Source organism: Pipistrellus hanaki, assembly GCF_964339955.1.
Source record: "Pipistrellus hanaki genome assembly, chromosome: 7".
In the NCBI taxonomy this organism is placed as follows: Eukaryota; Metazoa; Chordata; class Mammalia; order Chiroptera; family Vespertilionidae; genus Pipistrellus; species Pipistrellus hanaki.
In genome coordinates, this window is record NC_140509.1 from 19773997 (window position 1) to 19787665 (window position 13669).

At 38.9% G+C, this 13669-nt stretch overlaps 1 protein-coding gene across 2 annotated transcripts in view; it reads left to right on the forward strand.

Moving 5' to 3' along the window:
- FBXO9 (F-box protein 9) overlaps positions 1–13377 on the forward strand; it is a 35356-nt gene extending 21979 nt beyond the window's left edge. For both annotated transcript variants that reach the window (XM_084889461.1, XM_084889462.1), the window contains exons 8-13: positions 1485–1603; positions 1834–1924; positions 2931–3026; positions 3355–3448; positions 8566–8717; positions 12780–13377. In XM_084889461.1, coding sequence (XP_084745587.1) covers positions 1485–1603; positions 1834–1924; positions 2931–3026; positions 3355–3448; positions 8566–8717; positions 12780–12888 — 661 coding nt within the window. In that variant the 3' untranslated portion in view covers positions 12889–13377. The remainder of the gene's footprint in view (positions 1–1484; positions 1604–1833; positions 1925–2930; positions 3027–3354; positions 3449–8565; positions 8718–12779) is intronic.
- Positions 13378–13669: the final 292 nt, after the last annotated feature.

Here is a 13669-nt window from a genome sequence, read left to right on the forward strand (position 1 = left end):
TTGCCAGGTAGTTTTTAAGAAGCTGGTTGGAGTGGGTCAGGTACATGCAGCACTGGGAGTATTGGCTTGAGAGGTTGGAGGCCTCCCTGCAGAGAAGCCAGAAGGTACATGTGATGCTGATATCCCTGTTAGCTTCCTTTATTTGGAGGCAAACAGCCCTGGGTAATGTAGCTAGGAACTCACTGTGGTAATCTTGCAGGTAAGCCCAAGCACCCAAGTAAAGCCCCTGCTCACCCTGTTGAAGTGGAGGGGACGTAAACAATGGCGCTCACCAGCTCCTCCAGCTCAGACAGTTCCCTCAGCTCCCAGAGGGCTCCTGTGGTTTCTTGGCATTAATTTTGTATCCTACTATATTGCCAAATTCATTTGTTAAATCTAATAATTTTTTTTATGGAGTCTTGAGGGTTTTCTATGTACAGTATCATGTCATCTGCGAATAATGACAGTTTTACGTTTTCTTTTCCAATTTGGATACCTTTTATTTCTTCTTGTCTCATTGCTATGGCTAGCACTTCCAGAACTATGTCAAACAGGAGTGGTGAAAATGGGCAGATGACTTCTAACTTACTTAATAGCCATTCCTACCTGTAACTAGGATCTCACCTGCCCCTGACTACCCCTGAAATTATGTAGTCTAGAAGGCTTAGATCTGGATGTGTTGAGTTAGTATAGGGCTGGGGTGTTGATCTGTGAGTGCCTTGGGTGGGGCCTGGATGAGGCTGGTTGACCTATTTGGAAATGTCTTTTGTGTGAAATGTATCATTGGGCATGTGGAGGTATTATTGATATGAGAAAATGCTAAGTAACTGATTTACTATCTGAAAAGGGATTTTCTATCGGGGAAAGGGAGGGAGGAAGAGACTGAACATAAACTGTGCACCTATGGATGAGGACAATGGGGGATGGGGAGGGGGCGGAGGGTGGGATGGGAACCTGGTGGAGCGGGGAAGAAATGAGGAACCTTTGTAATAATATGAACAATAAAGATTGATTTAAAAAAAAAAAAAAGAAGAAATTATGTAGTCTATACTTCACCTTGCTCACTTAGCTGCAACCATGTAGTCTTTTTTTTTTTCTTTTTCTTTTTTTTCTTTTTGTTAGAGCATACCAGCCACACCCTCACCTGAGGGTCTTACACTTGCTACAGTTTCTGCCCAGGGCATTCTTCCTCATCACCTCCCAGGGAGGCCTGTCTTTGCGACTGTATCTAACTAGTCTTTATTTTCCCACTACTACTTCTTTGTCTATTTACCCTGCTTTTGTTTGTTTTTGCACTGAGCACATTACCTGAAACTTTCTGTTTACTTGCTTTCCCAACAGTAAAAGAGCAGGGCCTTTGTCCACCAATCTATCTCGAGACGCAGGACTATGCCTAACAGGCACTCAAATACTTGCTGAATAGAAGATGGCTGGTAGCAGGGACCGTTTCTGCACATAGGGACTTAGCCTTTTACATATATTGATGCTGTACTTTTATTACTTAGAGACCCTGAAATATGGCGTTTGGCCTGCTTGAAAGTTTGGGGCAGAAGCTGTATTAAACTTGTTCCATACACATCCTGGAGAGAGATGTTTCTAGAAAGGCCCCGTGTTCGGTTTGATGGTAAGTTGAACCCTTTAGAACTCAAGAGAAATAGAGATTTATCATGTTGATTTTGATAAATACCCATTCTTAGTTTTCTCTAACAGACCTAAGTATTATGAGCATATTTAAAGGAAACTACAATAAAAATGAAGCTAGAACTGTTCTATATGATTTTAATTTTAAAATGTTTAAATTTATTCTTATTTGTTTAAAAAAATGTGGGTGTTTTTTTTTGTTTTTTTTTATAGGAGTGTATATCAGTAAAACCACATATATTCGTCAAGGGGAACAGTCTCTTGATGGTTTCTATAGAGCCTGGCACCAAGTGGAATATTACAGGTACAACTGTAGTAAACTGAGTGAGTGAAAAATTATCTCTCTCCAAGTATTCATTAATTAGTTATTGGACATCTCTTCTCTGTAGCTTTTGCATTTATCCACAAATGGCTCTCAATATTTTTATCCACTATTATAATAAGAATTGTACTCAGCCGAAACTGGTTTGGCTCAGTGGATAGAGCCTCTAGTGTAACATATAAAAATCTACTCTCTCCTTAATATAAACTAAAATTTTAAAAAATTTTAATGTGCCAAAACCGGTTTGGCTCAGTGGATAGAGTGTCAGCCTGCAGACTGAAAGGTCCCAGGTTCGATTCTGGTCAAGGGCATGTACCTTGGTTGTGGGCACATCCCCAGTAGGAGGTGTGCAAGAGGCAGCTGATCGATGATTCTCTCTCATTAATGTTTCCAACACTCTATCCCTCTCTCTTCCTCTCTGTAAAAAATCAATAAAAATATATATTTAAAAAAAAAAAAAGAATTGTACTCAATAGAATTAATGGGTTACTGCAAATTTAATTCCTCCTAGCCTCTAAATCTAAGGATATTTTATATTTTAGAGTTCTTCCTTCTCTTTTGCCCTTGGTGTACTCATTTGCCTTTTCCAATAGCTTGTGCTCTTATTCAGCCTTTTTGTTCATCAGTTAATACTGTCAGTAAGATATAAGTAGATATGTGAATTACTATGTATTGTGAGATTCCATTTTTGTTTGACATTAGTGTTTTAGGAAAAAACATACAGAACTTTAATAGAGTATTATTTGATCTAACTTTTTTTTTCAGTGAGTGAAACTAAAAGTTCAGCAGTTCCCTATAAGGAAGATAATAAAGTGCCTTTCGCTCTTTGTTGCTCGCCTCACAAGTTGTCAGTCATGTTTTAATGATGTTTGCCATGGTATTTCCATCTCAGTTTCACAGCTATGGCTAGGTTGAGGTACCAGTAGAGAAGGACGAGTTTTATACTTTGTGTGTGGTGTTTTTTGGTGTTCTGTTCCTGTTTACACAGGTACATAAGGTTCTTTCCTGATGGCCATGTGATGATGTTGACAACCCCCGAGGAGCCTCAGTCCATTGTTCCTCGTTTAAGAACTCGGAATACTAGGTAGTGTTTTTCTATAGTTTTCTATCCAGGTCACATTTTATATGAATGTATAGGTTAATGTAATCCTGTGTTTCCTTAACTTACTACTGGATGATTTAACAGTCACTGGGTGGGCATTTGTGAAAAAGATAAATTCTGCATCTTTCCCCTGGAGAGTGTACTTCAGTGGGTCTCTGTGGCCTTGGAAACCAGGTTCACTCACATCCTAGCTGATTTCTTCTCGAGCAAGTTCTTAAACACTATTATAATCCACTATTTCCTAGATTACTTAAATACATGTAATAACTGATCAATAGACTTAGATTTAAAGTATATTTTTTATTTTTAGAACTGATGCAGTTCTACTGGGCCATTATCGCTTGTCACAAGATACAGACAATCAGACCAAAGTATTTGCTGTGATAACTAAGAAAAAAGAAGAAGTGAGTATACAAAGTTGAAATAGCGGTTTACTTTTTTTTTTTTTTTTTTTTAATCCTCACCTGAGGATATTTTCCATTGATTTTTAGAGAGAGTGGAAGAGAGAGGGAAAGACAGAGAGAAATATTGATATGAGAGAAGACATCGATTGGTTGCCTCCTGCACGCACCCCGACCAGCGCCTGGGCTAGGAAGGGGCCTGGGCCAGGAAGGAGCCTGCAACTGAGATATGTGCCCTTGACTGGAATCAAACCTGGTTCCTCTCGGTCCGTAGGTCAGTGCTCTATCTACTGAGCCAAACCAGCTAGGGCTACTTTTGAGTAACCTTTTATTCAAGGATTCTTGACTAGAAAGGGTCAAATATACTGTTTCATTATTTATACTATTATACAAAATGTATGTTGACTTATAGCATCTCTCTAAAGAGAACTGGAGGGTTTTCTAAAATGTGGTTATTTTTAATTGGATCAGCTTGTTTTCTCCAAATGTTTTTTTTTTCTGGTCTAGTTTTTTCACATGTGAAAATGAAAAGCCAAAATATCCTGTAAAATAACTAGTAAAATGATACCTGAATATGATTTTTTTTTTTTCTTTTCTCATTTTGAATCATAGGGGATTTTCTTCCTAAATTAGCTCAAATGAGTAATTCTTTCATAAGGATATTCATATAGAGAATTTCTTTTTCTTTTTTTTAATAAATTTTTATTGTTCATATTATTACAAATGCTCCCCCCCCCCCCCCCATTGCTCTCCTCGATCAGGTTCCCATCCCATCCTCTGCCCTTTCCCCACTTCCCATTGTCCTCATCCATAGGTGCACAGTTTATGTTCAGTCTCTTCCCCCATCCCCCTCTCCCCTTTTCCCCAAGAATCGTCAGTTCACTCCCCTTCCATACCTCTGATTCTATTATATTCAACAGTTAATATTGTTCATCAGATTTTTTTTTTTTAATTTCCTTGGTTTTTATTTTATTTTATTTTTATTTATTTATTTTTTAAAATATATTTTATTGATTTTTCACAGAGAGGAAGAGAGAGGGATAGAGAGTTAGAAACATCGATGAGAGAGAATCATCGATCAGCTGCCTCTTGCACACCCCCTACCGGGGATGTGCCCGCAACCAAGGTACATGCCTTTGACCGGAATCGAACCCAGGACCTTTCAGTCCGTAGGCTGACGCTCTATCCACTGAGCCAAACCGGTCCCGGCTAAATTTCCTTGGTTTTTAGATTCACTTGTTGATAGTTACGTATTTGTTGTTCATTTTTTTTTTTTTTTTTTTTTTTTTTGAGTGTACTGGTCTGTTTTTTTCATTTTTATTTCTCTCTTTTTTTTTTAAACAAATTTTTATTGTTCATATTGTTACAAATGTTCCTTTTTTTCCTCCCCCACCATTGCTCTCCTCCACCAGGTTCCCACCCCACCCTCTGCCCTTTCCCCACTCCCCGTTGTCCTCATCCATAGGTGCACAGTTTATGTTGTCTTTCCCACATCCCCCTTTCCCCTTTTCCCCAAGAATCGTCAGTTCACTCCCCTTCCATACATCTGATTCTATTATATTCAACAGTTAATATTTTTCATCAGGTTTTTTTAATTTCCTTGGTTTTTAGATTCACTTGTTGATAGTTATGTATTTGTTGTTCATAATTTTTATCTGTATTTACTTTCTCTTCTGAAAGAACCCCCTTCAGCAATTCATATAATTCTGGTTTGGTGGTGATGAACTCCTTTAGCTTTTTTTTATTAGTGAAGCTCTTTATCTGGCCGTCGATTCTGAGTGATAGCTTTGCTGGGTAGATTATCTTTGGCTGTAGGTTCTTACTATTCATCACCTTGAATATTTCTTGCCATTCCCGTCTGGCATGCATGGTTTCTGTTGAGAAATCAGCTGACAATCGTATAGGTGCTCCTTTATAGGTAACTACCTGCTTTGCTCTTGCTGCTTTTAACCCTTTGCACTCCGCTGTCCCCTCTCAGGGGACATCGGAATTCTAGCATATCACTCGGATGTCCCCTCTCAGGGGACATTGCAGTTTATTAGTGATTACGGGGAATTGAGTTATTTCAACGCACTCCGCTGCAAAGTAGTGTCGAGTGGCTGGTAGCCAATGTCCAGAATGGTTCGGAGTGCAAAGGGTTAATATTCTCTCTTTGTCTTTTGCTCTTGGAATTTTAATTATGATTTGTCTTGGTGTGGTCCTCTTTGGATTCCTTTTGTTTGGAGTCCTGTGCGCTTCCTGGACTTGTAAGTCTAATTCTTTCACCAGGTGGGGGAAGTTTTCTGTCACTATTTCTTTCAGTATGTTTTCGATATCTTGCTCTCTCTCATCTTCTGGGACCCCCATAATTCTGATGTTGGATCATTTGAAGTTGTCCCAGAGGTTTCTTACATTATCTTCAATTTTCTGGATTCTCTTGCCTTTTAGCTTCTGTGGAGGAGTGTCTTCTGGCTCTTTATGTTCCAAATCTTTGACTTGATTTTTGCAATCTTCCATTCTGTTTTTAGGACTCTGTATAATATTTTTTTATTTCAGACAATGTATTCTTTATTTCTTGTTGATCCCTTATCATTTCTTGTTGATTCCTTATTAATTCTAGTTGATCCCTTTTCATATCCTCATAGGTCTTATCGACCTTTTCTAGGAAATTCTTGAAAAACCTTATAAGCTTAGATTTGAACTCTATATCCAGTCGCTTTTTGTCTTCCATTTCTTTCGTTTGTGATCTATTTCGTTGTCTCGGCATTTTCGCAGCTTCCCTGATGGGACAGGGTTTCAGGGTGGAGCCTACAGCCTTGGCTTCTGTCAGCCTTGCCCTATGTGGCTCCTGAGTCTCAGTAATCCCCAGGGTCCTTCAGTACTCGTTGCAAGCACCTCTGAGAGAAAGGTGCCCTCGATTTTCGCCTGCTACCAAACAGTCTAGGCCAGGGGTCCTCAAACTTTTTAAAGTGGGGGCCAGATCAGAGAGCTTGAGGGCCGGACTATATGAACTACTAATTCCTACTGTAACACCTCGGCTGCGCTCACTGCCCAAAAAACCTGGCGGGCCGGATCAGACTCCTCTGCGGGCCGCATGTGGCCCGCGGGCCGTAGTTTGAAGACCCCTGGTCTAGGCTCTCTCCCAATGAGCCCGGAACTGGGGTTCAGTTCAGTTGGAAGTGGAGTTGGAGGTGGCGTTCAGAGCAGTCTGGAGCTTTTGTCTCCTTCCCACCAGGGCAATCCTGCGGCACAGCCAACCGTCCCTTCTCTGCGCACAATGTGCGCGCCTCCGGGACCTCCTTTCACCGCTCCCCCAGGGTTCCACCTTACAGCCCAGCTCCCTATGGATGAGCCTGGGTCCCTGGGGTCTGGCCTAGAACTGGGGTTCAGAGCAGTTGGAACTGGGGCCCAGCACAGTCGGAACTTTTATCTCCTTCCTGCTAGGGAACGCCAGCCAGGCACTCAGCCGCCCCTCCTCTCTGGCTCCATCTTCTCTGCGCGCGCCGCATGTCTCCGTACCTTAGGCTTTTACAGCTCCTCCGCTCTTCCTTCTGATTTTCTCCTTGCTTCTCGTTGTAGAATTTCCAGTCAGTCGACTTTCCTGTAGTTCTGGGTAATGTCCATTTTATATTTTAGTTGTATTTCATTGAAATTGTTGTGTGCGGCTTCAGCTAGGTGTTTACCTGTGCAGCCATCTTGGATTCTCTCCCCATATAGAGAATTTCAATTTCTAATGGATATAAGCTAATGTAAGATAATTCCTTCTTCCCATTTTTGCAAAAGAATGAAAATGCCAGGCAAATATGATCGCTGGATTATTACCCTCTAGAGCACATGTGTCAAACACAAGGCCCGCGGGCCAAATCCAGCCCGCCAGGCCTTGCAATGTGGCCCGCACCGCGCTGTCATCACTGCACTCCGCTGTCAGTTTATGACATTGTCAGTTTATGACTGTTCAGTAAACCATTCGGCCCGCGATTAAGGCTGGATTTTAGATTTTGGCCCCTTCTCTGAGTTCGACACCCCTACTCTAGAGGGCTTTAAACTCGTAACAGATCAAGGACCTAATTTTCATTTTTACAAACTTTCTCCATGTGCAATTTTTTAGTCCTGGTTAAAAATCATAATGCAGTTGTGAGAAAGTTATAATTGCTAGCCTATTGCTTTTGTAAGTTGGTGTAGGATTTGAAAGAAGTTTCCCTTGTTCTGAATCTCCCTTTCATGTGGAGATAGTTAGGGTAGGGTTCTCTGTGAGTTCTAGTCCTGTCACCCTGTGGCAAACTGTCCTGGCTCCTCCTCCTGGCTCTGGCAGGCTCCTGAAATCTGGGGCAGCTTCTGCAGAGCAGCGATAGTCCTGTGACAGTGACCTTGGCCATGTGTTTCCTGGGGTCAGAAATGGGGAATTTGTGAGCCCCTAGTTGTTTAGGTTTTATCTAATAAGAATTTAGGAACTCCCATGTAGAAAGCCAATTTTCTCTTTGGAATATAACAATGAAACCATACGTAGTGTTGATACTTTTGTGTTTTTAGCAGCAGTATTTGCAGAAGTGTGATTCTAATGAAGCTTGTCACATTTATTTATCCATTGATGATTTTACTGTTATTGAAAAAAAAAATAAGTTATACTCAATGCTTTTTCTGCAGGCTTCACCAACTTTTCTCTCTTTAAAAATTCCCAAGTGTTTTTAGGTAGAAGGAAATACTAGTCTTTTAAGATAGGAGGTAGAAGTCTTAATTCCATTCTGAAACTGCTATGTTAACTCAGCTGCCTGGGTCTTCATTCCGTTAGCTATTAAATAGCAATAATGCAGTCATATTTAGTACATGAGGTTATTATGATGATTAGGAGGAAAAAACTTATGTTTTTCAAGACACTCATACTCATTTGTATGTGATATCCAAAACAACTTTACTATGTATAGATGTTATGTTATTCTTGCATAATACAGGGGTGGGCAAAAATAAGTTTACAGTTCATATGGAGAAATATATACAAGAATAATAATGCAAAAATAAACTGTGTTTCACATACAACTGTAAGCCTCCTTTTGCCCTACCCAGTATATTCCAATAAATATTCTAATACTGAAATCTCAGTGAAGTGAGGTTTCATTACAGTTCATGCACCTTTTCTTTTACAGAAACCACTTGACTATAAATACAGATATTTTCGCCGTGTCTCTGTCCAAGAAGCAGATCAGAGTTTTCATGTAGGACTACAGCTGTGTTCCAGTGGCCACCAGAGGTTCAACAAACTCATCTGGATACATCATTCTTGTCATGTTACGTACAAGTAGGTGAATGTAATAAAAATACAAAGGTTACAGAATAAATGTGTACTTCATGTCAGGCTTAGGAAACTCTCACATGATGTTAACCTGAGTTAACGTTACAGAAGCAGAGTATAATATTATTCTGCAAACCCAGAAAGTGACCAAAAAGAAAAAAGTAAACTGAAAGTGGGCCAGGCATCCATAGCTCACAGTGTCAGTGGGAACGTGGCTGGGCACTGCTGCTTTGGAAATGAAAACGGCATTCCATGAGTAGAATGATAGTCATTCTAAGCTATTCATGTGTCGACTTATTCAGGGCAATTTTAAAACATCAGATTTTTTTCTTCTCTCCATGTTTGTCTTACCATTTTTTACTTTTTTTCCATTTGGTTTATTCCCAGAGATTTTATGCTGATTTAAATAAGTCTGCTAAGAAGTCCTCTTGTATTCCAAAGCCAAATCTGTTAGATAGTTCCTGTGTAGTTCTTTGTTCTGTGGGTTAGGATTTTTAACATTTTGTGTTATACTAGAGGCCTGGTGCACAAGTTCCTGCACGGGTGGAGTCCCGTGGCCTGGCAGGCAATTAGTGCCCATTGGGCTGTCTCACCCAGTCCCGATCAGGGCTGGCCGGCTGAGGGAAGGGATCGCGGAGGTTGGCCAGCTGTGGGAGGTTAGCTGTGGAAGTGCACTGACCACCCACCCAGCTAGGGGGAGGGACTGCAGGAGGTTGGTCAGCTATGGGAGGTTGGCTGTGGGAGTGCACTGACCACCAGGAGGCAGCTGCTGTGTTGAGCATCTGCCCCCTAGTGGTCAGTGCACAGCATAAAAACCTGCCGACCAGTCATTAGGTCCTTCGGTTGCTTAGACTTTTATACGTATATATATAGATAATCATGTGTAATATCTTTGATTAAGTGTTCTTCAAAAACATTATTTTCAATTATTACAGGTATATTCCACCATTCTTATTTTATTCCTTATGTTCAAACATTTTATTATGAAAAATTTTAAACATATAGAAAAGTTGAAAGAATTTTACAGTGAAGTCTGCTATACCTGTTTTGTACACAGTATTATATTAGTTTCAGATGTACAATATAATAATTTGACATTTATGTACCTTACAATGTGATCACTACAGTAATTCTAGTAACCATCTGTCACCATGTAAATTTATCACAATAATACTGACTATATTCCCTTCATGTGTTCTCCCATTTCCCCAACACCCTCCTTCCCTCTGGCAACTATCAGTCTGTTCTCTGTATCTATGAGTCTTACTATTTTGTTTATTCATTTATATTCTTTATGTTCTACATATAAGTTAAACCATGTGGTATTTGTCTTTGTCTGACTTATTTTAGCATAATACTCTCCATGTTGCAAATTGCAAGATTTTTAAATAATTTTTTTTAACTACAGTTGACATTTTTTCAGATATACAACAAAGTGATTATAGATTTATATAATTTATGATCACCCTGATAAGTCTGCACCATACATAGTTATTACAATATTATTGACTATACTTTGAGTACCTTATACCCCCATGACTGTTTACTGTAGTACTGGCACTTTATACATCTTACTCCCTTCCCCTTTTTTAACCCATCCTCCCAATCCCTTCCTATCTGGCAGCCATCCAAATGTTCTCTGTATATGAGTTTGTCTGTTTTGTTCATTAGTTTATTTTGTTCTTTAGATCCCACATGTAAGTGAAATCATATGGTATTTATCTTTCTCTGTCTGACTTCACTTAGCATAATACCCTAGGTCCATCCATGTTGTCACAAATGGTAAGATATCTTTTTTATGGCTGAGTAATATTCCATTATATATATCTTTATACATTTGTCTGTCTATGGATACTCAGGTTGCTTCCATATCTTGGCAGTTGTAAATAATGCTGTAGTGAGCATAGGGGTAGATATTTCTCTTTGAATTAGTGTTTCTCTTCAGATAAATACTCAGAAGTGGAATTGCTGAGTCTTTGTCTCTTATTACAGCCTTTGCTTTAAAGTCTGTTTTGTCTGATATAAGTATTGCTACCCCAACTTTTTGTTATTGTTTCCATTTGCATGAAATGTTTTTCCATCCCTTTACTTTGTCTTATAGACAGCATTGTTTTCTTATCCATTCAGTCACCCTATATATTTTGAGTGGAGTGTTTAATCCATTTACATTTAAAGTAATAGTTATCTAGTTATTGCCATTTTATTATTCATATTTGTTCTTAAAGAAAAACCTTTAAAATTTCTTGTTATGCTAAACTCCTTTACTTAATAATTACAATATTTAGCTTTTTTTTGTGTGTGTAGGAAGCTATTTATCTCTCCTTTGATTCTAAATGACAGCCTTAGTGGGTAGAGTAATCTTGTTGTAGGCTCTTGCTTTTCATACTTAGAATATGTCTACCACTCCCTCTGGCCTGCAAAGGGGCCCCCTGTACCCACACTATGGCTCTCACCCGTTGGTCCAGGCCTGATGGTTTCCTCAGCTCCTGTAGTGCTCTCATGGTTCCCCAACCTTCTCCCTGCAGTTTCTCTCTCTTGTTTGTTGTGCAGAAGCTGTTCATTTGGCCCTCAGTTGTCTCTCAGGAGAATTGCTCCAATTATAAGTATTCAGTTGGTATGTTCTTGGGAGGAAGACTCAGCATCTTCCTGTGCTGCCATCTTGGATCCTTGAGTTAGGATTTACCTGTAAGAAGTCATTAATGAGCAGAGAATATGTGTGAAAAAGGAGCAATACAAAAATAAGTAAAAATTTAAAAAAGAATTAATAAAATATCAGTTCATGTAGCTATTGAAGTTAAATGCTGTTGGAATTGAAAGAATGTTGGTGTGTGACTGAAGCCTTTCCATTCTAGTTGAATCCAAACATTTTGAGATCACCTTCAATTAACCTGCTTCACAACCTTGACCACCTTATTGAATACTTTTTGGCCACAAATAAATTTTTGTACTCATTTTTGGAAAAGTCCTAGAAGTTTTCTTTTTTCTCACTTATCTCTTGTTTATCTCAGTAACCTATGGAATTTTCCTTTTCAAAGAAAGAAACCGAACCCAGAAGTAGAATAAAGAAATGAAAAGCGTCATGTTTTAGGAAGGAGAAAGATATGAGGCATTGCTTGTAGCTGCTAAGGTTCACATTGATTTCCTTTTCTATAATAATAAAAGAGTAATATGCTAATTAGACAGGATGTCCTTCTGGACGAAGCCTGGGCTGAGAGGGAAGCCCAAGTCCTGGGTGCCTGCCAGTAGCTGGAGGGAATCCCGGGTCTCAGGTGCCAGGGGGAAGCTGGTGCAGGCAGCTGGGGGAAGGAAGGCCTACTCTTGCATGAATTTCATGCATCAGGCACTAGTAATATTTATAAAGGCACTTGAACTTTTTTAAGTCTATTTCTCCTTTTGGGGAGAAAAATATAAAGGACTGTAGCAGTAGTGTAACTTGTCCTTTGCTTTCTTTCCCTCCCATCTGTAATTATGTTGTTGCTCATGCAAATATTATATTCTAGAATTATAATTCTTTATTACATTTTAACAATAGTCTTAAAATGTCTATTGCTTTTGACTTAGAAATTCTACTCTTTGGAATATATCCAAAGGACATAATAAAAAACACATTTTAATTGCCCAGTACTGAAAACAACCTATATCTCCAACAAAAGGGGAATTATTAAGTAAACTGTGGTACAAGTAGACAGAGAAATATGCAGCCACTAAATATGACTTCTGAAGAGTATTTAATGATGTTAGGAAATGCATATGTCATGATGTTAAATGAAAAAAGCAGGATCACTAATAGAGTGTGATCAATAGGAAAACTTGATAGGTTGATGTGTTTAGAAGAAATACTGGAAAAAGATGTTTTGTATTGCTGTGTCTGAGTGATAGAATTATGAGTGACTTCTTTTTGGTACTTTGCTAAATATTTAAAATTTTCAACAATGAGCCTTTATTTAAAACTTACTGAGATATATTTAACATTTTTAAGGCTAAAATATAAAATAACCCCCCTCTAGAAATATGCAAAGATTTTAGAGTTGAAATTTTCTGGTAACTTGTAATTTTGTGTATTTCTAGGTCAACCGGTGAGACTGCAGTCACTGCTTTTGAGATTGACAAGATGTACACCCCCTTGTTCTTTGGCCGAGTGAGGAGCTACACTGCTTTCTCAGAGAGGCCTCTGTAGAGCCTCGCACCCAGTCCTCTGTCAGTGTTGCATGAATGAAAGCATATAGTGCAAAAGAGCACCTAAGTTATAAATGTACATATTATATATATATATCTGGAATTGGAACTTATTTTACATTGTTGGAGTTCTTTTAAGAGAGTATAAATTGATTATTATTTTTTAATTTAAAGGGATAGTTGATTCTAGGGTGTTTTGTTTTAAAATTAAGAAGTTGATATTAGATGTTGTTTAGACAATTTTTTTTGTTGTGAAAAACCTTACTATGAGCTTTAAATCATGCCCCTTTTCAAGCAGATTTCTGTCACATTAGTCTGCTGCCTGATTCCAGTAGTCAAGTGGTCGGGGGGAGCTTTACTGGATAAGCGTTTCTTTCACGCATGGCATTCTGTCTTTACACTAAAGGCTCAGCAAGTGAAAACCTGCTCTGGATTTGTTTGAAACAGTTTGACCAATAGAGATTATAAATAAATGTTTCTTTCAAGAAAATGGATTTGGATGGCCTCTTTTAAACATCAGAATAATAAACAGTCCCAGGGTAGCCAGCAAAGGCTTAAGAATCACTGCCTCATTTCATCATTGTTTTTTATATGCAGGCTAGAGCTCTCTGCACTCTGACTTCATCCATTAAATGAGAAAGAATGAATCTCTCAGCACTGGAAGACTTCAATAAGATCAAACAGTCATCTTCATTCTTAAAAGAACAGTAGAGGATCATATAAATGCAGGCTAACTCCTTTTCCAGAACTAAACTTGGGAGAGAGCTAACCATCAAGTAAAC